At 34.9% G+C, this 25,255-nt stretch overlaps 1 protein-coding gene across 2 annotated transcripts in view; it reads right to left on the bottom strand.

Moving 5' to 3' along the window:
* Positions 1-25,008, bottom strand: part of GABRA1 (gamma-aminobutyric acid type A receptor subunit alpha1) — a 52,652-nt gene extending 27,644 nt beyond the window's left edge. The window contains exons 1-4 of one of the 2 annotated variants that reach the window (XM_019028401.4): positions 24,560-25,008; positions 22,084-22,172; positions 18,701-18,813; positions 7,164-7,231 (exon numbers count right to left, since the gene is read on the bottom strand). In XM_019028401.4, coding sequence (XP_018883946.3) covers positions 7,164-7,231; positions 18,701-18,813; positions 22,084-22,157 — 255 coding nt within the window. In that variant the 5' untranslated portion in view covers positions 22,158-22,172; positions 24,560-25,008. Of the gene's footprint in view, positions 1-7,163; positions 7,232-18,700; positions 18,814-22,083; positions 22,173-24,369; positions 24,450-24,559 lie in introns of those variants that run through there. The other variant, XM_019028402.4, reaches the window with a different exon arrangement.
* Between the last annotated feature and the right edge of the window lie 247 nt (positions 25,009-25,255).

Below are 25,255 nucleotides of genomic sequence, written 5' to 3'. Positions count from 1 at the left end.
TTAAAGAAGATTATGAAAACAAAGAAACTGCTTCTACTGGTAATTTGAATCCTTTTCAAAAAGAAAAAGAACAAAAATAAGAATGCAGAGTGTGTCGGTGTGTGTGAGTATGTGTTTGTGATTGGACATGTGTATAAGCCACATGAGAAATGTTTGAAGCTCATCATCATTCACAGCCAGGGAATCTATTTATTTGAATAAACACAGCATTCCTTATGGCAATACCCAGAGACAAACATCTGCTAATCTGAAAACAAGCAATGTGACTTACCAGCTCCTAAAATTGAAAAGGGTAATATCCATCTTTCTTGCAGTACTTGCCACACTGACACTAAATTTGGAGCTCAATGGTTTGAAATAGAGATTACCACATTCTCCGTTAATCTAAGTATACTCCAAACCAGAAAGAGAACTAACTTGAAAACATCATACTACATTTTCCTAATCCTTTAAGCCCTGTTACATCACAAGGCAGTTGTGTTTTTTTTAATTTTTTTTATTATACTTTAAGTTTTAGGGTACATGTGCACATTGTGCAGGTTAGTTACATATATGTACATGTGCCATGCTGGTGCGCTGCCCCCACTAACTCGTCATCTAGCATTAGGTATATCTCCCAATGCTATCCCTCTCCCCTCCCCCCACCCCATAACAGTCCCCAGAGTGTGATATTCCCCTTCCTGTGTCCATGTGATCGCATTGTTCAGTTCCCACCTATGAGTGAGAATATGCGGTGTTTGGTTTTTTGTTCTTGTGATAGTTTACTGAGAATGATGATTTCCAATTTCATCCATGTCCCTACAAAGGACATGAACTCATCATTTTTTATGGCAGTTGTGTTTTTTAAATGTTAAACATATCGTCATTAGGACCTATAAAATAAAATGTATGTGTTTAGGAGTTTTGTGTACGAACTTAACTACATGTCTCCTTCCAAGGGCTTAAGCAATACTGGGTGAAGGCTGAATGAAGGTGTGTTCTCTGGCACATGTTTGGCATTACTGAGCCCTTACTGATCAAGTAACTAACAATTATTATTAAACGTATTATAATGCACCAGATATAGTACTGATTGCTTACTGAGATTGAAACAAGGAAGTGTTATCCGGTGACAGACTGTCTTTGTAGACAAGACAAGTTACCTTGTTTCCTGGTTATGATTTTGTGTCTGGAAGTGTCAGATGAAAGGCACTGTGATAAATACATGAAGGGAATATACTCGCCAACAAGTATCTCTTAAGCACCTAATAAATTCAGCAAAGGAGAGACTGTTTAGGCTTGGGCACTGTAAGAAAAACTCATGAAGGTGTACGATGGGCATAGAATAGTATTTTCCATGGGAAGGGAGACTGTGGATGATAACAGCAAGTGATACAATGTGCCAGTGCCTGTCGGGAAAACTGGGTGGATGGATCTACCTCAGGATGTGCAGGTTTTCCTCTCTGGATGACAGACAAGCTTGTGAGGAAGGGATATAATATATGATGAAATTTTCTGTTACTCAGGACTTAGCCATATAAGCTCTAGTTTCTGTCCAACTGAATGACTTTAGATTGGTCAACAGCAGAAGGAATGAATGGCCACCTGCAAATCAAAGTTCCAAGGATGCTGAAGGTGACCACGTTCCCATGAATCTAGCCTTTGGTTCATTTTATTTGCTTGCTCCAAAGAGGTTTTATGAAAATAAAATAAATGTTAAGTATAAACTAAACTGAAACTAGATGTATTACCAAATCTTTGACAAGATGTATCCCAAAGGCAATAATTTCAAAAAATTGTGTAAAGATTTGCCAACATCCTGATGTTCACATGTTTATTGTGTTTGTCACCAGCTTTATTTGTGCTAATGACAGACAATGGAATCCCAAAATTCATTTAGGACATTCTTCCTTCAAATACTGTACCAGTCACACACACACACACACACACACACACACACACACACACACACACACAGAGCAACACTCGCTGGGTAATCTTCATTTCCATTTTTTGCACTGTTAGAAGTTGAAATACAAAATGAAATAAAAGCAGTTGATGAAAATTAGTTTCTGCCTAACCAACAGTGTAAATATTTGGTCTCCCATTTCTGAGAACTCTCCCTGTGTGATTGTTGTGGTGGCAGCAGGTAGTTCCCAGAAGCTAGTTCTATAAGATGACCTTGCCCCATGGGCACAGTTCATTAGACCAAGAGTGGGCTTCTGGATGAAGATTGGCCAGAGCCCCCTCTTTTTCTGTTTTTTCTTTTCTTTCTTTCTTTTTTCTTTCTTTCTTTCTGTCTGTCTGTCTGTCTTTCTTTCTTTCTTTCTTTCTTTCTTTCTTTCTTTCTTTCTTTCTTTCTTCCTTTCTTTCTTTTTTTCTTTTTCGTTTTTTTTTTTTTTTCTCTGAAGGAGTTTCACTCTTTGTTGCCCAGGCTGGACTGCAATGACGTGGTCATAGCTCACTGCAACCTCCACCTCCTGAGTCAAGCTATTCTCCTGGCTCAGTTTCAGCCTCCCGAGTAGCTGGGATTTACAGGCATGTGCCACCAGGCCTGGCTAATTTTGTGTTTTTAGTAGAGATGGGGTTTCGCCATGTTGGTCAGTCTGGTCTCGAACTCCTGACCTCAGGTGATCCACCCGCCTCGGCCTCCCAAAGTGCTGGGATTATAGGAGTGAGCCACTGTGCCTGGCCAAAGCCCCTTCTTAAGGAAGCTAGAAAAAGAGAGAGGCGAGCAGCAGAACTATAGCATAATGACTATGGATGTAAGTTCTGAACCTACCTGCTGAGTGGCCTTAGGTAATTATTTTACTCTTGCTAAGTCCCCAGTTTCTTAATCTATAAAGTGGGATAATTCACCCTGCAATCGTGAGAAGTGAGCTGATACTTGTGAGAATATCTTTTAAGAGTGCCTAGAACATAGGAAGCTGTTAGTAAAAGTTAGAAATTATTATCTGTCTCCCATTTTATTATTTTATCAACACAAATTTATATTAGGTTTTTATGTAGCTGGTCATGAAAATGTGTTTCTCTTTAGAAGGCTTGTAGGAAAGGAAATCTAAGGAAAGTAAGAAGGTGGCCGAAACCAAGTTAACTAAAAACAAAATGCAAAAGAGGGGACTCTGTGGAAGAGAGGTTGGACAAAGGTAAACCTCTCCTAAATAATTTGCTCAAGTTTCCAGGCTCCAGCCCCCACCACTCAAGTGAAAAGTATGAGTTGCTCTGTTCAATAGTGTAGGTCTCTGGAGAATGTGAGTCTTAGTCTGAAGATCTGGGACAAAACATCCGCTATGTTCCTAAATAAATATTGTATTGAAGTGTTCCTGCCTGTGCCATTTATTACCATCTGTGTGTACTTTGACTTAATACATTTTAAGCACTATGGAAAACAAGGCTCTGTGATTGTACTGCCTGGATATTTCTGTCAGAACCTAGTGCCCTGGGAATGTTCTGTTTGATTGCCAATTAATGGTTTTTAAAATAAAGTTAGAGAATTGTCCTAATTTTGTTTGCTATTCCAGATAAAGTCAGATGCCTTGGGAGCTATGGAGTCTCTAGGGCTAAATAACCTGGGTTCAAGTTGCTACACTTAGCTAGCAGGTCACTTTCCTTCTCCAGGAAATGTAGACAAGAATAATACTTAGCTAAAAGGTTTGCACGAGGATTAGATGAAATATCTAGAAAGCATTTAGCATGGTGCCTAATGTGTTGTAAGCATTCAATAGCATTAAATCTTGTTATGTTATTAATATAGATTAATTTATTAGTTCTCACTTTAAGAACTACAAAATTTTCCCATTTTAAAAAATAGCTTTGTCTTTCTGCCTTCTAATTTTGATTGCTTCTAAATCATGCTGCTTCTTCTTGTACACAATTCTCCTATAATGTAATTTAAATGATTAATCTTCTAAAGCAAGGTGGTCAGGTACAATTTCTACCAGCTACTAGCAAACCAGTGGCAGACCTATGGCTAATCTGATTCTTTGACAGAGCAATTGAAACATTGTCTTGTTCAGAGGTTTTAGGCAATAGGGAATATTGTTGGTTGGACATGCTGTTCCTTATTCCTGATACTTGAGCAAATGTAAAATATAAAATGTAGATTATAATCACAGGTTTGAAGGTGTATCAAAAAGCCTATTCTAAGATTTAAAAGCTCCAACATTGGTTTATGGAATCACAATTAATCTGAAGCAATAACTCAAAGGCATGCCACCTATTTTTTAAGAAAAGAGAAAAGCTTTTGATCGCCTGTGGCTTCATTTGGGCATTGTCCTTTAACAACTCCTATTGGACATTGACTCTGTGATGCACCATGCCAGGTGCCAGAGACTGAGATAGAATGGCCATTAAGCAAATTTTACATTATTATAAGTAGTAAGATGAGTATTGCCATCAGTGTGTGATGTTTTTGAATGTTGCATGCCCTCTCTTGATGTTTTCATCAATGAGAAAAAGGAAATTTCTGTATGCTCCCAATTCCCCAATTCTTCTACTGGGGAAAAAAGAAGGAAGGAAGGGGATTTAATCTGATAGGTTAATTTGGAAAAAGACATCAATTTTACCTATTTCAGTCCTTTTCTCTTGTCTTTTCCATTTGGCTGCTGGCTGCCTATAAGAGTGAAAAATTCTCCTGTGCTCTTCCATGCTGGAGGTTTTACATGCATAATGTACACCCCAGCAAAGGAAAGTCAACACTGCCTATGACTGGGTGGGTTAATCTGGTTGATTCTGGTGCCTAATCTCTGCAAATCTACTTGTCTACAGATATAAGTCACATTCTGTAATATCATCATTATTAGCAATATATATGACATTTTAATTCCCCATGCCTTCTACTCTATTGTCTTATATCTCAAAGTTTCAGAACACAGATAAGAAAGGGGGCATAACTTATTAGGTCCCTCAAGACCTCATTTTTTTTTAATATTATAGGCTCCTAAACCTATCACCAAGAAAAGAGTAATTTAACATTTACTCTAAAATAACAATGCACTAATACTGTGAAAGATGTGAAACACATGTGCCTTTACATATTTGGCAACAATTTAAGAAAATAAGATATTTATTTATAAATAAGAGAAATAAGTTTACAAAGCAGTGCTATATATGTGGCCAAAAGCTAAAAGGTATTTTATAGTCAATACATGTGATTAGAATACAAAAACGGAAAGTCAGTTTGTTATTGGACTAATAAAAATGATTTCATAAAGCATTTGGGTCTTGATCTGGGCCTCTGCGGAAGTATTTGACTTAGATGGGTAAAGAGTAGAAGAAATTTCCATGAGGTCTGCATGGCATGATAAGGAGCTCAGAGGTAAAAATAATAATAGCTATCATTTATTGAGCACTATTGATAGACACTTTATTTGCACATCTCATCTAAAACTTATAAAAATGTTGCAGGAATAGGCAACTATAATAATATATACATTTGAAAGACTTTGAGCCTTAGAAGCTTAAGCAATTTGTTCAAGGTCATGCTGCTGCTGATGGTGAGATTTGGATTCAACCAGCTTGAATCCCAGAGCCAGCCCTGCTAACCTCCACACTGTACTGCCTTGCAGAAAGCAGGACTAAAACCTAAAACAAATAGTTAATATTGGGAACAAGTGACAGAGAGTGGCAAAATCATTTATGGGAATACAGGCAGAACAGTTTTTATTTGACCTTAAACATGACTGGGACCTAATAAGCATTCTTAACTATAAAAGTACCATGAGAGAATAGTGTGGGAAGACTGAGTTCCAACATGAGAGAATCATGGGTCCTCAGAGAGCTGTCAATTTAGTAAAACACATTGTATCACATGTTATTTCAGTAAACTGGTCTACAGACTGACCATAATTACAAAATAAATCATAAGATGCATACATTCGCAAGTATGATTGACTTTCATATTATATTTCTTGCATATTAGTAATGGCTAAAATTTGTTAAGTGGCATTATTAATCCCACCTTATACATGAAGAAACTGATCCGGAGAGATATTAAGTAACTTCCCTAAGGATATACCCTTCTATGTGAAGTAGCTGGCATTATAAACCAGGCAATCTGGTTCAGAAATCTGCATTCTTAGTTACCACTCTGTTACCTCTTATACACTCCACATATTTTTCTTTGTCCAGTTGGCATATTTCAAAACTTGTCTTAAAATCTAAAATATCTGATTATCCTCTGGGCCAGAATTTCCCAATGTTCACTTCACAGAATATTAGTTCTACAGAATATAAACAGGGGTCAAATGACAAAAAAGGTCTTGGGCAAATACAATTGTGAAAACACCAGATAAAATATAGTTTTGTTTGTTTTACCTCAGAACTTGTCAGGGCTTTTACTCTGCCATTCATAGTTTCTGTAAGTTTTATTCTGACCCTCTGTGAGCTATTTTGAAATCAAAATACTTTTACAGTAAGCTGGTGCTAACATGAGGCATTTCAAAAATAGTATTCAATTAATGTATCTTTGAAATATTCATAATGGTGTGTTTCCATGACCACTTTATGATGTTTTGCTTATATAGAACCTTGGCTGTTATTAGTTCAGGAATATTATATAATTTCTGTAGAGCTCTATAACTCCCATCAGACAGAAGAGAAATTCATGTTAATTTATTTGAACTAGAAAAAAAGAGCAGGTATAGATTCATTGTATTTCCACTCTGGATAATACTTTAATGAATGCTTTTTGCAATGAAACAGAATGTTTCCTAGTGGTGTATTTTAAGTATTTTTGTCTAATTCTGGCCAACTTTTACACTTATTTCCTTTTAGTTTTTAGTAGCCAAAAATAATTTAGAAATCATAATGTTTATGGCCATTCTATAACAGTTCTGGTTACCTGAAAACAGCATCCTTGAATCAACATGGCCTGCTAACTAAAATGAAACATAACTCATACTGTATGGCTTGCGGGGTATTAACCAACGCAAACCAATCATTTAAAATATTTTTTAAAAAAAGATGACTGCAGTGGTTGAAAATCATGGAAATAGGTCTGATCTGGAATGCAAATGAGTATTTTTCTATTGTATAAATATTATATTACATATTACACACAGAAAGACACAAAAGTATAGCCAAGACTTTTCAGGTTGCTCCCTAAAAACTTAGTTTATATTTTTCTTTAAAAAGTTAAATTTTAAAAATTCTTCAAGAAAAGCAAAGATAAAGTGTCCACTTACCATATCATGGTCTGAAACTGGTCCAAAACTGGTGACGAAGATATCAGTCTTCACTTCGGTTACACGCTCTGTTGAAGCAGGAAATTGGGCGAGTGAGTGTCTATCAACCGTCCTTATTAGATCTCACTACCACATACTCACACCCAAATGGGAAATTGATTGTCTTTGATTAGCTATTTCTAAAATTGGTCTACTGTGTAGTCCTGATAATTTACTGCTTACACATAAAATTTCACAGTGAATATTTTCTATGGAGAATGAAGCCTAAATATGCCACTTTGGGAGGCAGACTTTATGGAAAACTCAGCTGCTGCCTAATGAATTCTTCAAGAGTGGACATACTTGCCTAAATGATACTAAACTGCTTCACATTGTAATGAAAATACATTAGCATGTTGGTATAGCTTAAGCTTAAGTATTTTTACATGGCTAGACAGATCCTCCAGGTATTTAGGCTCCTCTTGGGAAATATATAGTGTACTTTAGCAAGCGTTATTAACTCTTTAAGGACTCAAGAGTATGTTTTATAAATGTTTGCTTTCTTGCACTAAATCGTAACTGAGTTATCCAATTATTCCCTGGGGAAAATATGACATCCTATATAAGTCTCTTCAATTTTCAGGATGAGAAGAACATATCATGGCACAGAAAAAGTTCACTTAATATATTCTGTTTCACATTCCATGTGATTTTATTATATTGCTCTCTGATGGCACATATATCAACCAATAAAGCATATTCATTATAGTGCTATGACAACTGAACACAGACATTTCCAGAGAAATACTGCCATTCTCCAAGAAATAGAAAAACAATGCATTCAGAAAAGGAACAATTTGTTGAGGGGTGAAAACAAAAAATATGACTTTATAATTTTCATCTCTAGCTCTGAAAAATGCAGTCCAGTATCTTTAACAGTTCATTAATTTTTTTATTTTTTTAAATTTATTTTTATTTTATTTTATTTACTTTTAAAATTATTTTTAATTTATATTTTTCCTGGGGAATAATTTGGATAACTCAGTTATGATTTAGTGCAAGAAAACAAACATTTATAAAACATACTCTTGAGTCCTTAAAGAATTAATAAGTCTTGCTAAAGTACACTATATATTTCCCAAGAATATCTTAAACACCTGGAGGATCTTTCTAGCCATGTACAAATATTTATATGCCAGGGTATTTGTATCTCTGGCATATAACATAAAAAAGGTGATTCAACTTTTATAAATTCCTTTGAATTTATAAAATGATGATTTCCTTTAGAAATCAAGAGCTGGCCCTTTTCCCTTAGCAATTTACTTGTGAAGAGTTAAGACTGTCAGTATATATTTATCCCTAGAAGGTCATGTTATACCCTACACATAATGTGTAAGTCAGCTAAAAATATAATTTTGAATCAGAGATGTTCCCTTCAATAACAATACAATATTTTTGGAGGGATAGCATTGGGAGATATACCTAATGCTAGATGACGAGTTAGTGGGTGCAGCGCACCAGTGTGGCACATGTATACATATGTAACTAACCTGCACAATGTGCACATGTACCCTAAAACTTAAAGTATAATAATAAAAGAAAAAAAATTAATTTACTTCAAACTGCTTAAATGAGCCCCTTGATGTAGGAATTATCTGCAGTTTACCCTTTTAAAAGTTCAAAATGAGAACATAGCTTATGACAATGAAAATAAACCCCTCCTTATACTTTCCCCTCTAATATATCTCCTTTGCCACATACCCAAGAAATTCTTTCATTTGATTTGTCATCAGCTCTTGGCAAGTGTCCAGTGGCGGGGCAGCAAGGGGGGAAGTTTATGTGGCTGGAAAACTCTGCTAATTTTCTAACACTGTTGAAAACATTAACATCCTAATGTCTCTGAGAAATCATGTCTTAAATAAATATGGTTAACCTTGTTTACCCATGTTTCCCCAAATTATTTGGGGCTGCTACTCTAAGATATTTCAAAAGCTGTAGGGTACGCTTGAGGCGTATATAACAATATAATACATTGTGTTGTTAGAAAAAAAAGCTTCAAAATATAAGTTTAAAAAACTCAGAAAGACTTGAAAACAAGTAAAATTTCCTTTCCTGGAATGCCACCATCCACATAAATCCACTCATATGGTTTGGATATTTGTCCCCGCCCAAATCTCATGTGGACCTTTAATTCCCAATTTTGGAGCTGGGGCCTGGTGGGAAGTGTTTGGATTTTGGGGGTGGATCCCCATGAATGGCTTGGGCCATCTCCTTGGCGATAATTGAGCTCTCTATCTCTGAGTTCACCTGAGATCTGGTCATTTAAAAGTGTGTGGCTCTCTCTCTCACTTCTGCTTTTGCCATGTGATACATCTGCTCCCCTTTCACCTTCCACCATGATTGGAACTTCCTGAGGCCCTCATCAAAAGCCAAGCAGATGCCAGTGTCATGCTTGTACAGCCTGCAGAATACTGAGCCAATAAATCCTGTGTTCTTTATAAATTACCTGTCTCAGTTATTTCTCTATAGCAATTCAAGAATAGTCTAACACATCCACTTTCTATTCAAATATAAACTTAATCATTTTCCTCAAACCACATCCTCACTTCTACATATACACACTGTATATGTGTATATATATATATACACAAATACTGTATTACATCCCCCAACTCCCAGACAACAGGTAATCTGTTTTTCCTGGGAATTTTCTACAATATTGATATCTTGCTGATAAGTTTTGAAATAACATATGTTTTGAAGCGATAATTCAAAAAGATGAGATTAGTACTGGAGGCAAAAATGAGAAAAGCAGAGTAGTAAAATAAGTAGTAAGCACAATAGATTAAGCATCTAAAAACTCAGATTTAAACTCTGATTTTTCTCGAGAACAAGCTATGTGATTTTAGGTGCAATACTTTAATCTCTCTGAGTCTCTATTCTTACATTTTGGATGAATAAATAATACCTGCTCAAATGACTACATAGCATTGGAGTGATGTTCAAATAACACTGTGGTGCCAAAACACTTTGAGAGGCATCTATTGAGTACATTAATTTAGTAATAAATGTTTATTAAACATTTTCTATGTGCCACTTAGGCCCTCGTCTAGGTAACAGTAATACAATGATGAGTAAAACTGTAAATGCTTCTGTTCCTCTGTAGCAAACCACATACTTATTTTAGGAAAAATATATTTTAGGTCAATTAGGGGATGGATAGAGATGTGAGTACCTACAGAGTTATGCAAAAACACATATATACACATTCTGCTAATTAAATTCAGATTATAAATGCTCTGAAAAAATGTCATTTGAAGAGATAAAACTTGAAATGAGACTTTAAAGATGGGAAAAATTTAGTAAGATCCAGGGAAATACATTAAGGAGAGGAAAAAAATTAAGAAAAGAAGGAGGCAAAGGATCTGAGGTGAAAATAAATGTGTTAAATGTGTTATGTTTAAGAAACAGAAAGTGCAGTATATCTGGATCCTGGTGATGCTGAAGATCATGGCACAAGATGACAATCTAGAGGTAGGTGGGACCATATCTGAAGAGCCCTGTGCATTTCAGCTAGCAGTTGACCTTTATTTTGATGCAGTAGGAAGACTTTGGGTAATGAAATGAAATGATGTAACTTGCAGTCTAAGAAGATAGCTGATGCTGTGTGAATAGTGAAATGCAAGAGTGACTGTAATAAAAAAATGGAGGAGGGAATGAATAAGAAAGAATTGTAGGTGGTATTTTGTTAGTAATGCTATCACAACCATTTATTTAATATGGTATTGGCCATATTTTCCCTGGAAATGCTGTCTGCTGAGGAACTCAGAGTAATACAGTTCCATGGGTTCATAACTGATGATGGAAGTCTATTGCCTTATTTAAGCTGTTTTGTGTCTATTGATTCACACAGGTAGGCACCACATGGAGACTAAATGGACTAATATTAGTCATTATAGTAAAATGTATCTGAAAACCCTACTTTAAAATGGTCCTGTTTGGAAACTGAAAATATCCTGGGCTCCTACATAAACATCAATGTATACTCCTGGATAAAGCAATGTTCCAGCTCCCTGCTGACCTGATTGATTGGAGCAACATTTTTGTCCCCTGTCCTTCATCTCCATTCAATTAATGCCTCAGAAAAACTGGAAACTATCCCCTAGATGATATGTAGAGCTACTTAATTTTGGCTGTATTCAGCTACTAAGTCTAGATATGGGGGTAGACACCCAAGTTTCAAGGCGTTTGACCAGTCCCTGATTATTCAGTGTTTTGGGATTCCAAGAACTCAGATTATACAAGCATGTCCTAGGAAGAAAGGTCGATATTATTGCAGGAGCTATTTATCTTATTTCCACTGATAAATTACCTCCATATGCTGTAATATGAGCAGTTTCTATGGACATAGGGCTAATCTTTAGAAAAAATGTATATTTTGCTGTTGGAGCAATGGGTTTCTTTTGGTCAGTAGAAGTCTTTTTTAAATTTTTATAATTTTTAATTGTTGTGAGAACATAGTAGGTGTATGCATTTACGGAGTACCTGAGATGTTTGGATACAAGCATGCAGTGAGTTATCAGTATAAATCTTGATCAAAATTGTACAAACTGTGATAACTCTCAGGCACCCTATTTCACATTCACAGGGTAGCATTTTAGTTATACGAGAATAATACTATTAACAATCTTATAGAAATATGCCAATACTTAGGGCCTTGCTTTCTCTTAAGTTTTCCAAAAATGGCATTCGGTGACGTATAGCAAATGAGATTCTCATCTCAGGAACACTACATTATTTTTCAAGTACAGAATTCTGATTCTGCCAGAAAAAAAAGCAATGATCTATAGACAACATTTTGTTAAAATCCCACATTGGATCTGGAATCAACACGGGAAATTGAAACTATATAAAAAGGTCAAGAGTAGCTGCACAAAAAAATGGCTGTTTACTAATACTGTGCATCTTATAACTTGGACATAGTTGCAGTGATTACTTTTTTGTAAATGTTTCATTTTTAATTTTTTGTGGATACCTAATAGGTGTATATATCTATGTGGTACATGAGAGGTTTTGATACAAGCATGCAATGCATCATAATCACATCATAGAAAACAGGGTATCCATCACCTCAAGCATTTATTCTTCATGTTAAAAACAATCCAATTATACTCTTTTAGTTATTTTAAAATATCCAGTTACATTGTTATTGATTATAGTCACCCTGTTGTACTATTAAATACTAGGTCTTAGTCATTTTTCCTACTTTTTTGTACTTTCTTTTGTACCCATTAACCATCCCCACCTCCCTCCCCCCATTACCCTACCCTGCCTGATAACCATCCTTCTACTCTCTGCCTCCATGGGTGTAATTTCTCTGATTTTTAATTTCCACTAATAAGTGAGAACATGTGACATGGATGCAACTGGAGGTGATTATGCTGAGTGAAATAAGGCAGGCACAGAAAGACAAACATGGCAGTAGTTTCATTTTATCTCAGGAAAATATTGGCACTGATCAGGTAGATGGTTTATATACCACAGAAAAGATGAAAGCAGCAAGTTGTCTAAACACGCTAGAACATTCCTTTGGGTAGCTCAGTTAAATTCATCAGACAATGTGGCTTCATGAGCTGATGGTAGACCTCAGCCAGTAAATGTTAAAAGGTATTCTCTGTTCATTTTAACAATTCTTCTTGGGGTTTTGGTAACTACCTTTTCTCTATAATTTGTTGAATTATGAAATGTCTAGGTACAGTATTTCTGTGGAAATGTATTGCATGTTGCCAAAGTCTGAGCATTTGCTCCATACCTTGCATTAAAAGCCACAGAGAAAACGACAGCAAGTTCAAAAGGAAGGATTCCAGAGTAGAATTTCAAAACATAATACTAAAGGCTATTCTCTGGTAAAGTAAACACAACAAAAACAACAACAAGAGGTTGGATAAACCTAACCATCTTTTAATTTTATTTGGAAATTGTCAGTAATTTAGATTATTTTATCTAATGCTATCACTTTGTGACGTAAATTATTTTGTCCTATTTTTTGAAATTTTGTTTTCTTAATATAAATACAAAATAGATATTTTGACATTAGTTGAACATGAACAAAATGTTTCTCTCTGATCTCAATGTTACAAGGGATATTAAAGAAACAAAAGATCACATGAATATCAGGCATCTTATCATCCCGGGACAGCTCAAAGCTGAATTTTAAAAGAATTAAACTGTGCTGCTTTTCCTATCCTCGAGTCACCTAAATTTTACAAAGTTGCACAAAAAATACTTTGATCTTTTTAGAGCACTCTTAGTTTTCCATTTTTTCTTACTTTTACATAAAGAAATGGAACCCAAGACCCAAGCCAATTCCCTAAGAAGCCAACAGCATCTTGCCAACTGCAGGGAATTTCCAACCCAGCTGCCTTGCATTAGGAGTTGGGAATTCTTACATCTTAAAGCTGAGATCTCTTGCAACAATTAGGCTAAAGGTTAGTCTTAAAGGTTTTATATTGGCATAAATAATTCAAGATTAGGAAAAAATATGATGGTAAGGAGAAAGTCTGCTTTGAGGCATAAATGATTTGTAAAATAGTATGTTACTGTTAAAATACATTCAGAGACAGCTCCAGTTACTAACGCTTTTCTAATTGACGCTGTCAAAGAAACTCTATAAATGAAAACAAAACAAAACCCCCAAAACCAAAAAAATCCAAATCTACACCATTTACAGAAAAAAGAAAATGTTAACTAAATATCTGTTAAATATGTAGCAGGGATAAAAGTAGGCCATTCTCTACCTACAATCTTACTTCTGTATCATCTGCCTCTCCACTCTACTCTCAGGGTTTGTCGTTTTAGGAATACACAATCATCTCTGTTTCCTTTGCTGTCTTTATCTATGTGGTTTGAGGACAAAACTTTTGAGGGGCATTTATCATCCAAGTTAGTATACACTGATATTAAGTTGAAGACTGATTCAGATATTATAACAATATTTCCAGGAACTACCATTAACAGGGAGAGAGAGGATGAAAAGGTCTTTCTTCTGAAATTCCAAATGTGACTCAAGACCTCATTCCTTCAGCTATAGCATGTTTGTGTTCTAGTTAAAGAAGTATCTGCCCTAATTTGTTTTCCAAGAAGTGAAATGAATGTGTTTATGGAATAATACATCTTTTGTAAGTTAGATGTGTGAAAATGAGCATATGTACAGAAGAAGAAAAAACCCTTAGCTTGGTGGCATCACCTCTTAGTGATAAACTGTACATCAGTGTGGCTCACCTGGGGTTTTGGCTTATTGTAAATAAAGTGTAGCCTGTATATATGCTGGGGCAAAAGGGAGGAGAAACATATCACTGGAAGAGTATTAAGTATCCATAAAAGCCTGATTATCTTCCTTCAAAATTCAGCTTCAAATCTCTGTTTATGGATTATTTTTGTCCTATGCCCAAAGTGCAGGGGAAGCCAATATGAAAGTGACTGAAATTTCACGCAGATGGGAGCAGTACAGCAGGAGCATTATTTAATTTTTTAGGAAGCTGGAGAACATCCAGGCTTCCTTCGTTTATTATAATATGGGCAAAGAGGAGAAAACTTGGGAAAATGAGTTTCCTGGGAAAATTTTGGTTTCATCCTGATTTAAAACTAAAAGAGCCATATAAATTGATCAAGGGACACTTGAGTCTCCCCAGGCTCGTGAGATTAATTCCTCTTATTTTTCATTTCCTCTGTGTTGCTCTCCTTTGCTTCCTCAATTCCTCTCCCTCCCCTCTCTCTATGTTCTATCCTCTTTTGCTTTCCTTTTTTTTAACTTTTTTCTTTCACATCTTCCCATTTTTTCTGACTTTTATCCTTTTTTCCTTATTTTATTCTTCTACACTGACCATGCTTTAGGTAAGAGTTCTTTCAAATACATTGCTCAGCTTCTAGTTGTAAGAAAGTAGCAGTCCCCCACACCTTGCCACCAAATAAAGCGATTATGGACAAGAATGAATTCTGTAATTACTGATAATTTTTATTTGTATTTTCTGGATACTGATTATTTTAACTCAAGTCCATTTAAAAGTGTCTTCATTGACATTGCACTTAAATTATGAACATAGCTATCTTATTTTTCTCTTTACAATCCCAAATAGACCATATTAAATTTTTAGAATTCCACGTATTCTAATCCTTTGTAGCTCTCCTACCTTTAAAAATCCCTTCCTAGAGATATCTCTTTATTAGTCATCCTTTTATTTGCAGTTCTGCATGGTTGCTCTTATCCCTGAAAAGGCAGTCTTTTAAAATAGTTTTACAATATTTGCAAACTGATTCCTATCATCTAGATTAACCAAGTTATATATTTTGTTTTCTAATTATTGAACCCAAGGTACATATAAACTAAGAACAGTGCTATACCTTCTGATGCAGTGTGTGTTTCTAAAAAACAGGTCATGATGGATTTGCAAATACAGGAGTTTCTTGTATTAGTCTCAAGTCTCAGCTTATCACATTTTTCTATTTCCTGAGGACATTCAGAAGCAAAAATCCCCATTTTTTGCATAATGTTGTTACTTTTATATAAAAAAGACTTTTGTCATAATAAAGAAGACAGTGGGCACCTTTATGTTGCAAGAGGAAATCATCCTAGCTGTGATCATAAAATTACTAAGGGAAAACTTTTATTCCCTTAGAAGCTAATGATAATCTCGCACATTTCCTTTACATAGTCTTTTCATCTGGAGGCAAATGGCTCCTATAAAAAAAATAAAAAGGGAGGGTCTGTTTTGCAATTGGGATCTACTGGGATGCATGTTATACTTAAAGTACCAAAAATTCATGGTAGATGAATAAAATTAAGTACTTCAAATCTGCAAAAATAAAAAAAAAAGCCACAATAATGTCAACTTAATAGCAGCCAGCAAACATGTTATTATCACATTTCTCTAAGTCTATGGCTGGTTATGTTTTTCAAGATGTCTTAAAACTGTACTTAGTATTTTAAACTATAGTTCTCTAATGACAGATACCTTCTCAAAATGTACTTTAAAATGTTGATGACTCTGATAACTTTAAAATGTTATTACTGTAGATATAAGTAATAAACATGTGCCATTTTATTCCTTAAGGATTAAAAAAAATTCCAAAAAAAGAATATTTAAAAAAAAGTTTAATCAGTATCAAAGTTTTTTCATAAATCTCAAATCCATCACATTTAAGTGTACTAAATTCCAATAGGATGTTTAGAATAAAAATAGAGAAAATATTTGAGCTACTTTTTTGTTTGTTTTAATTTCTATCATACCCTCAAAAGTCATTGTTACCAGGAATCAGAAATATCAGAAAAACCATCTTTAGTAAAGATAAAAGCACATCCACTGTTAATTTTCTCAAGTCCTGGAATTATTGTAGCATATTAGGCTCATTTCACTAAAAGGAAGATAGCTTGTCTATACTTGGACAACTACTATTTCTGCTCTTTAAATACATATCTATTTTTGTTATTTTCTGGGATTAACTGGATGATAAAAGTAGATTCTACAAAAATAGCAGTGTAGCAGTATGAATTAATGTAGTTATTCCTGTAAGCAAATCTACCAGTATCACCAGTATTGAAAATTAGCTTTTCAATGTACTCTCAGTCTAATCTTTATATCTTCAAGTTCTATGGCTCTCCAGGGTCTAGGAGTGCATATGAGAATTAGTTAAAATAATTTCACCTAAAATTTATTTGATGAATGGGTTAAAGTATACATTTATTAAAGAGTTATTCTATGCAATTAAAAGGAAATGAATTAAAAGGAAATGAATAGTCACAGCTTGCTACGTGTACTCTGAACAATAATATAACCACATGGTTAATATTTTAACAGTTTGTGTGTAAAATTATTTAATAAATTGAAGATGATGCACAAATGTGTCAAATAATACTCATATTTACATGCCAAAATATTAAATAGAATTTTCTAAACTAGGATGAAGAGAAATTTTTTAGATACGTTGTAAAATTCTGCTGACTTTTTAGGGAATGAGATCATAGGGTAGGGAGGAGATTAGGTAAAGTAATAAGATACATTACAACCAGTATTTTCAAAAGTCTTGCTATGTAAAATTTATATCACTAGCCTGGCTATTTCTTCTTTTCATACATTCCTCATCTAGCTAGTTTTGTAATTTATCACAAATTTTATAAATAAAAAAATTTGAAGCCAATTGAGATGTTTAAATGTACACAAGCAGCATTTTAACATATCATATACAAAATTAGGCTCCCCATTTTGTGACCCCTCTATTTTGACTTAAAGAATTTTTTCTAAAAACTTCAATATAAACTTGGTGAAGTCTAAACCTGAGGAAATTTGTATAGTATGTCCTAAAATGAATGTTTGAAATTGATTAGAAAGGACACCTGGTAAGACCTTTGACATATATTTGGGTTGTGTCTTTGCCAAGGCAGTTTCCCTTAAACCTCTGAGACACTAATGACATTTGGCAGCTTCAAAATAGACCCATAATACACATCCATGTCATTATACTGTGCAAAATATTTATTTAAAAGTAACTGTAAATCCATGCAACCATTTAGTTGAAAAATCATTGTTTGAATTTGTAAGCTTTTTATTCCTTGCTTATCTGTGCTGTCTAAATGAAGAAGAGGTGGCTTTCTTAACATTGCCATTTAATCACTATTTAAATATTGCTATTAAATAGCTACTACAAATGCTTTAGGAAAGGTTCAGTATCAGCTATAGTTGGGAATCATGGATTCTAACCTTGGTTTTCTGTGTGACTTTGAAAGAAAATTTATTTCCTTGCTTCACTTGTTTTACTCTGAGATCAATATTTTGATTTGGCTTCATTAGTCTTTGTTTAACCAAATAAGATAGTTTGATTATCTTATTCAAGTGTTATTCAAATGTGTGCAATTCCTAGAACTATTTACTCTTATTGTTATATATATTATGTTATTAAGTGCTGTCTTCTTCCTAAGCAGAAATGTATCAATATAACCGAGTAATTGATATACCAAGTAAAATAAAATTGTATTACAGAAAATTAGGGTATAAGTTCAAATGCACAGTTAAACCACAACACTACCATCTATCTCATTCCCCTATTATCCTAGAGGTGGTGGCAGTTTAACACATAATAGTGGATCAATATGAAATATTCCAAAATAAATGTTTGAACCAATAGAATCAAAGATATCCTGTTGGAATTAAATGCAGACATAGCAGTACCAGGTGAGATAGCTGCAGTCATTATGCTGGAAGATAGAATATTATCCCAGTTTTTACCTATATGATAAAATCGTTACACAGAAAGTACTGTGCTTATCATATAAATGTAGCATCTGCTTTGTGTCATTATTAGAAGTTTGTGTCTGCCTTTTACTACGTATGGATATGAAACTACAGAGTAACTTGAATTAACATAGAGTGATCTATTAAAAATAGATTTGTCATTAAATTACATGTCACCATTTTTATTATTTGACCATTTAGAGGTAAATTAAGGCTGTGATAGTAAAGATCTCATATTATTCTCTAAAACAAAAATACAATAATGCAACCTACCTCCCAATCCTGGTCTCAGGCGATTGTCGTAACCATCTAGGAGTCTGTCCAAAATCCTGGTGAAGACAGTGGTATTGTCTTTAAGTTCATCTTGTAATGACGGCTGTCCATAGCTGAAAAAAACATAAAGGGAAGCAATAGATAAATTATACATTTCCACTAAAACCTCTTTCCAAATAAATCCTTTCTCAGTTTTTCTACTTTGCTTTCTACTGAATCTTAACTTGAAAATTATTTTTTCACAAGGTAAAAAAGAATGTTATTTTTAAACTCTGGGCAGTTAATTATATTTCGAATTTTCATTTTTTAAATGTGAAAGGAAAATTGTAAGAAATGACTTCTGTCTGTTTACTTTTTGAATTCTCATCATGTTTATTACGTTGCAATGCACGTCTTCTCTGAGCAAGCAAGAATGCTAATGCACATAAAAAAAATAGAGAAAACAAACCTAGGAAAGTTCTTTCCAAATTAAAAGGAGTTACCAAAACAACTGATTTTCTTTTTTATTTAACATGCAGCAAAAGCCTAAGTTTTTACCTACCAACCTCCTTTCCTTCATTCACTTCATATAGGTCTGTGTTTTGGTGGGATTTTCTTGATGTTCTTTTAAGAGATTTAGGTAAAATTTATTTCTTAGGACAATTATATTTTTACGTCAGTGTGCAAATTTCCATTCCTCTTAAGATTCATGACCCAATGATTAAAATTTGTCTGTTCAAACACCTAATTAATTTTTATTGTTTCTAGTCTTAGATGTAAAAAGAACCTTTAGAAAGATCAAGTTCAATAATCTTAATTTGTGGTTGACTAAGCTGTAGCACAGTTTTAGTGTTTTGTTTAAGAAGGCACACCTATTTGTGAGCAAACCTTAACCTAGAACCTAGCTTTCTTCAAATTCTAGTCTGAAACTTTATTTTCCTTCTTCTATATTGGGATAATTATTTATATTTAAACGTTACTAGTTGGAGATGTAGCTTGTATCCCTTACCATTATTAGTCTTTGTGTTTCGACCACATAGTGACCTCAGTTCAAAGATTGTGTTTTTCCTACATCAATCACATTGCTATCTATGCTCCTTGAATCATATTTTATGTGATGATTAGCATGACAACTCCAAAATCCTTTGAGAGAATTGTTTTCTATCTTAGGATGGATCACATTTACTGATATATTTCAATCATAGTTCTGACCTTGAGTACAAAAGCAAAATGAATATAGGGTGTAAACTAAGAAACTGCCACAAATATATCACTTCTGTATTTTCTACTTAATATGCTTTGGGCTTCATTCCTGTGTGCTGATGTTACTGATAAATATAAGAAAAATAGTAACATTTGAAACCAGAATTCACTTATTTGACAGCAGCAAGATATATGATCAAAAAATCATTTCAAAAACAAACACTGTTTTGCAGGTAATTAATTTCGTATCGGCAAAATGCAATGGCTATTATTCTGATAAAGTTTTAATTTGATAAAGTTACTAAAACTAAAGGCTATCCATAATATTGGATATATGTAATGTGTCTCTTGGAAACAATTTTTCATTCTCCTAATTTCAACATTGATGCCATGCAGATTGAGGGCTTACTCTCTTTTGGCAAAATTAAACATCTTGCTGTTTTTTTTTAATCAAATTTTCAACAAGCTAAGTGTCTTCCAGTATGTCTCATTGGCAGACAACAGTAAGGCAAAAATAGTTTTATGAATGCAATTATTTATAAAAACTCATTGTCACAAAATCAACTGCCATCCCTGCATCTTTCAAGGATGCTGGAAGGTCATCTTGATAAAAATGGAAAAGAAATGCTAGAACACCCTAAGTTGTGAGGAGGCCCTGATCGGGAACTCTGAGGAAGAAAGCAATACAATAAGAAGAAATAAAAGATGAAATGGGGTAACATGACTAAATAAACTTAAATTATTAAAACAATTCTTACAATATAGAGTGTTTATTACCTTTATCTGTACCCTCTAAGTTTTTACAGCTTCTATAAAATTCAGAAAATGCTTTTCTTCCTGGTTTTATCTTAAAAATGTTTTCACCAATTGTTTGCATTGGAATGCAGATGCCCAAAGAGACCACTGCCTTTTCCCCAAGACCAGTTCTGCTTTCCCAGCTGGAATGGAAATCTTTATTTTACATGATTTTTTAATGACATTTCATCTTTACTTCTAACTTACTATGTCAAGTTTTAATTGCCAGAAAAAAACCCTACGAATAAGATGCTTATTCATTTTGTATTAAACACTCATCCCAATGTAGTGTTTCCTAAACTGAATATATATTTTGAAGAGAAATGCCAGTTACAGTACCTGATTTTGATTCCATATGAACCACTATATAATAAAACACTGTGCACTAACTCCATCTACAGGTCATTGCAATAGTAACACTTCATATAATTTTTCAAAAGCAGTAAAGACATTTAACTTCTCTCATTAAGGATATCTGATAATAATGCCTGTCTGTCAGTGTTTACCATACACAATAGCAAAAAACAACAACAGAAAACTTCTGAATTAAAATAAATCTTCCTAAATTCATGTCTTTCCAGACCATTCCATCTCCCTATCTTAACTCTTAAGAGTTCCCTTGCCATTACATTTTGAATAAACTCATGTTTTTATTATATGTCTGACCTTCTTGTGGGTCACAGGAATAGGCTACACAAGAAATACAAAAGCAGATAAAGAAAAATCTGTAATACTTAGTCATGTAAATAGTTTCTATTATATTAATTTCACATGCTTGATTGGATCATTAGAACATATTTTGACTATGATTAAGCTTTATAAACAATTAATAATTGTTTTTTTAATAGGGAAATTTGATTTTACCAAAGTTCTTAAATATTTGTCTCATATAGTCCACTTTTATTAGTTATATAGATAACGATTTCAAAACATGATATGCATATGCATTTAGAGAGACATAATTTTCAAATAACAGATATTATTTAAAACTTTCCATTTCTATAAACACAAAAGTTACTCTATGATCTTTACAATAGGCTAGAAATTTTCTCGTTGTAAAACCAGGTTACACAGTATGCAACCACTAATTGAGGTAACTTTTTCTATGAATTAGGAAACCGCACGTTTTGTTCAGTTCCAACTGAACAGTGAGAAGTTCAATCTAAGACTTAAATGTTGAATTAATACATGTCTTAACAATGGCTTGTTAATTGTATTCTAACTAACGTGCAAACATAATGATTTGTTTCATACTGCTCCTCTTTATTTTTAGCTGGAAATTATTGCAGTTAAGTTTTCTGAATTCCCTTAGTCATAAATTCATTTGAGGACAATTTTCTTCCCCTGATAAAATAAATGAAAAGTTACAGAAATTTTCATGCAGATTTTTAAAAAAGTGTCCCCACCTTCTTCCAGTCAGTGTGCTCAGAAGGAGGATCCAGGCCCAAAGACAGTCAGACAGACCTGGACTTTTCCTCATCGCGGGCTGGAGCAGCTGAAAAGTAGAATAAGTAGAGATCAATGTCTCTAGCAAGAAACATCAGGTTATAACCACCAGGGCTGACTGAGGCAGTTTAGATGAATGCTTTGAAGTCAGGAAATGACCTCACTGGGATATGACACCTCATTGGAAGCAATGGAAACCTGGACCATCCATTCTCCACTTTCCCTTCCATTTCTCCATTCAGAAATATATCAGTGTCCTTATTCTCCTGTAAAAGAATACAAGCTGAAACGCTTTCAGGTGACAGTATTGCTCAACGTAAAAACTGTGAGTTGTTTATCTCTAGGTTTTATATTTAGAATATAGTTTGGTTTATTCTCTTCTTGTTGTTTATCATCTAAAAATTTGGACTTTTATGATTTCAGTTTCCACAGTGAACTGTGCATTAAAATTTTTAAGCTGGTGTCTCTAACAGGAAGAACATATTTAGGGATTGGATGGGATAGGTTAACACGTTGTGATGGCTGAATTCCTCTTTGAATTCTGCAGGTACCTTGATTTCAGAAGCAACTGTATTTATTTCTATTTAAAAACATAGGAAACACACTGTTGAATGCCGGAGTCGTGCTTTTATTCTGTTCCTGTGACTGCTTTGTTAAACATGCTTCCTAATGTTTCTGCGAAGCTAAAGGACACACTTTATAGTCAAGCCATGTGCTGATCTCTCTCACATACAAACCACACACACACACACACACACACACACACACACACACACAAATGCACACAAACATGCCCACACATATCTTTCAAGCCCTCTCAAATTCTGCCAGGTTGCTGCTAGAAAATGTTTCATCTCAAACAGATGGAAGCTGGAGTGCTTTGCTTTGCATGAATAAAGGGATCTTTTTACCTCTTAGGTAAAGTGCAATCAATCACCATCTGATTGTTGAATTTAGACTTGGTAGTGGAATGTTGGAGAACTGGAAGAGTACAGAAAGCTTAGAGAATTAAAAATGTATATAGTCTATGTGTGGAGTCAGTTTTCGAAATTCAATGCACTACCTGGATAAGGAGCAGCTATGGTAACATTTTAATGTGCTGTAATTAATTCCAGTCATAATATAAGGAATGTTCAAAGTATTTAATCTGTATTTCTTTGTAGGGTAAGTGATTAATAGACTGCAATCTTTTAAAGCTTCTTTTTCATTAAACCCTCTATAGTTTAATGTGGTATGCCTTTAAATACATCTACAAAATGCTTTCTGCAGTCTCGGGAAATCATTCAAATCACTAAAAACCATTACAAACAGGCATGTAAGCAATGAAACATAATATGTTTAGAGCGAAATGGTCTAGAGATAAGAACTCTGAGCCTCATCATAGCTTTTCCTTAATTTAGTAATTTAGTGACTGGTTTTGAAACAGATTAGTTGACTATGACAAGAAATCTTGGATAAATATTATGTTAAACTGCTACATCTAAATTGCAAAATTTTAATTTACCCTTTTACTAATCTTCATCGTTTGTTACAAGGGGAAAACAACTTTTCTTAGCCCTATTAATTTTTGTTGATCTTTTTAAAAAGATTGAATATCTGAATGGGTAAACAAAACACAGCAAAACCCTTTGACAAGGCACCATAGCTTTTTGCCCTCTTCTGACATTTTTAAAAGAGAAAAACAAACGTATCATGGCACTTCAGTTGTTAAGAAAGTTTCTTGCAAATACAAACATAATAGTTTAAAAGAATGGCTAAGCTGCAGTCTTACCACTTCCTACCTTCAACCTCCCCCTCCCCCAGACACACACTCCAAACGTTACCATCCCATGCCATCCATATCAAAGACTAAGTTGAGTTTTCGTGTTCAGAATGGGAGAGACCCCTACACCAGAGGGCATTTCACCAGCGTCCACTGGAAAGGGAAAAACAGGCAATTTTGCAGCCAGGACAAGAGCGTGCCTTCCCTAGGATGATGGAACAGTGAGACAGGTTTTCCGTCCCAGCGTCTTAACTTTAGATGATGGCCCCCGACGCCCCTCCCCAACTCGCCCCAGCTCCTCCTTGCAAATAAATAAATAAATAAAAGACCAAAACAACATGCCACCACCCACCCTGCGGAATGCATTCAAATATGCCTAAGAAAGAGGAGAAGAAAAGAAGAAAGACAGCGGAAAAATAATAATAATAATGCTCTTATATTGCTGCGGTTTTACCCTGAAAGAAAAACATTTCGTTGTTTCTACCTTCTGTGGGATCAGGCTCCTGTCCTGCTCGCTCCCTTGCTCGCTCGCTCGCTCTCCTTCTTCTCTCTCTCTCTCTCTCCCCCCCCCCCGTCTCCCCCCGCCCCCCCGACTATAACATTCCTGTCTCTCCAGCTAGGAAAAGCCACGTTCAAAGCTCTGTCTGTGTATCGTGGTCCAAAGTCGCACTTACCTAAGGCCCCCTCTGGACACAGGATCTCTTAAGACCGGGGAAAAGTCTGGGAGAGAGAATCGTGGAGAGACTGGAGCCAGCGCGAGTCTGCGAGTCCGAGTCCGGGCGCGCCGGAGCAGAGGGGCGTCCTCGCTCTGCCTCTCACTCACTTGGTCTGAGCCATCATGGACTCTGCGTGCTCCTTTGCTGAAGATTTCACACCCAAATTTGCTTCCCAATACCCAATCTGCAGCTATACAACAAAAGATTTCTCTTTACCAAGACAGTAGTAATACGTCCCAGGGCAAACCGGATGTGAAATAGGCGGTGACTTCATGCCAGAGAGATTTTATTTTAGAAAGGAAGGTGGTACCAGCCTCTGGATCTGGAGACCAATCCGCCCATTTTTTATATGCAGCACAATTTAACTTGCACCACTCTGGCCCTAATCCCCTTCTCTCTAGCTTCAGGCTCAAATCCTTCTACAATCTGCTGCAAGCTTCTCTTTTTGGGGGGAGCGGCAATGGGGGAGGGAAGGGTAGAAAGGGTGAGAGACATACGGACTGCACTTAGAGTCTTTTCACACTTGCAATTTATGAACACCCGATTTTAAGGTGAGCCCATTAAAAATACAACTATTTAGTGCAACTATTCTACCTTTGATCAAATATTAAACCACTGCCTGCATATGAATGAACGCAAGCTCTGAAACAGGGA

Source organism: Gorilla gorilla, chromosome 4 (genome assembly GCF_029281585.2).
Source record: "Gorilla gorilla gorilla isolate KB3781 chromosome 4, NHGRI_mGorGor1-v2.1_pri, whole genome shotgun sequence".
Taxonomy (NCBI): domain Eukaryota; kingdom Metazoa; phylum Chordata; class Mammalia; order Primates; family Hominidae; genus Gorilla; species Gorilla gorilla.
The sequence above is the reverse complement of the archived record's forward strand: the minus strand, read 5'-3'. Positions and strand labels throughout refer to the sequence as shown.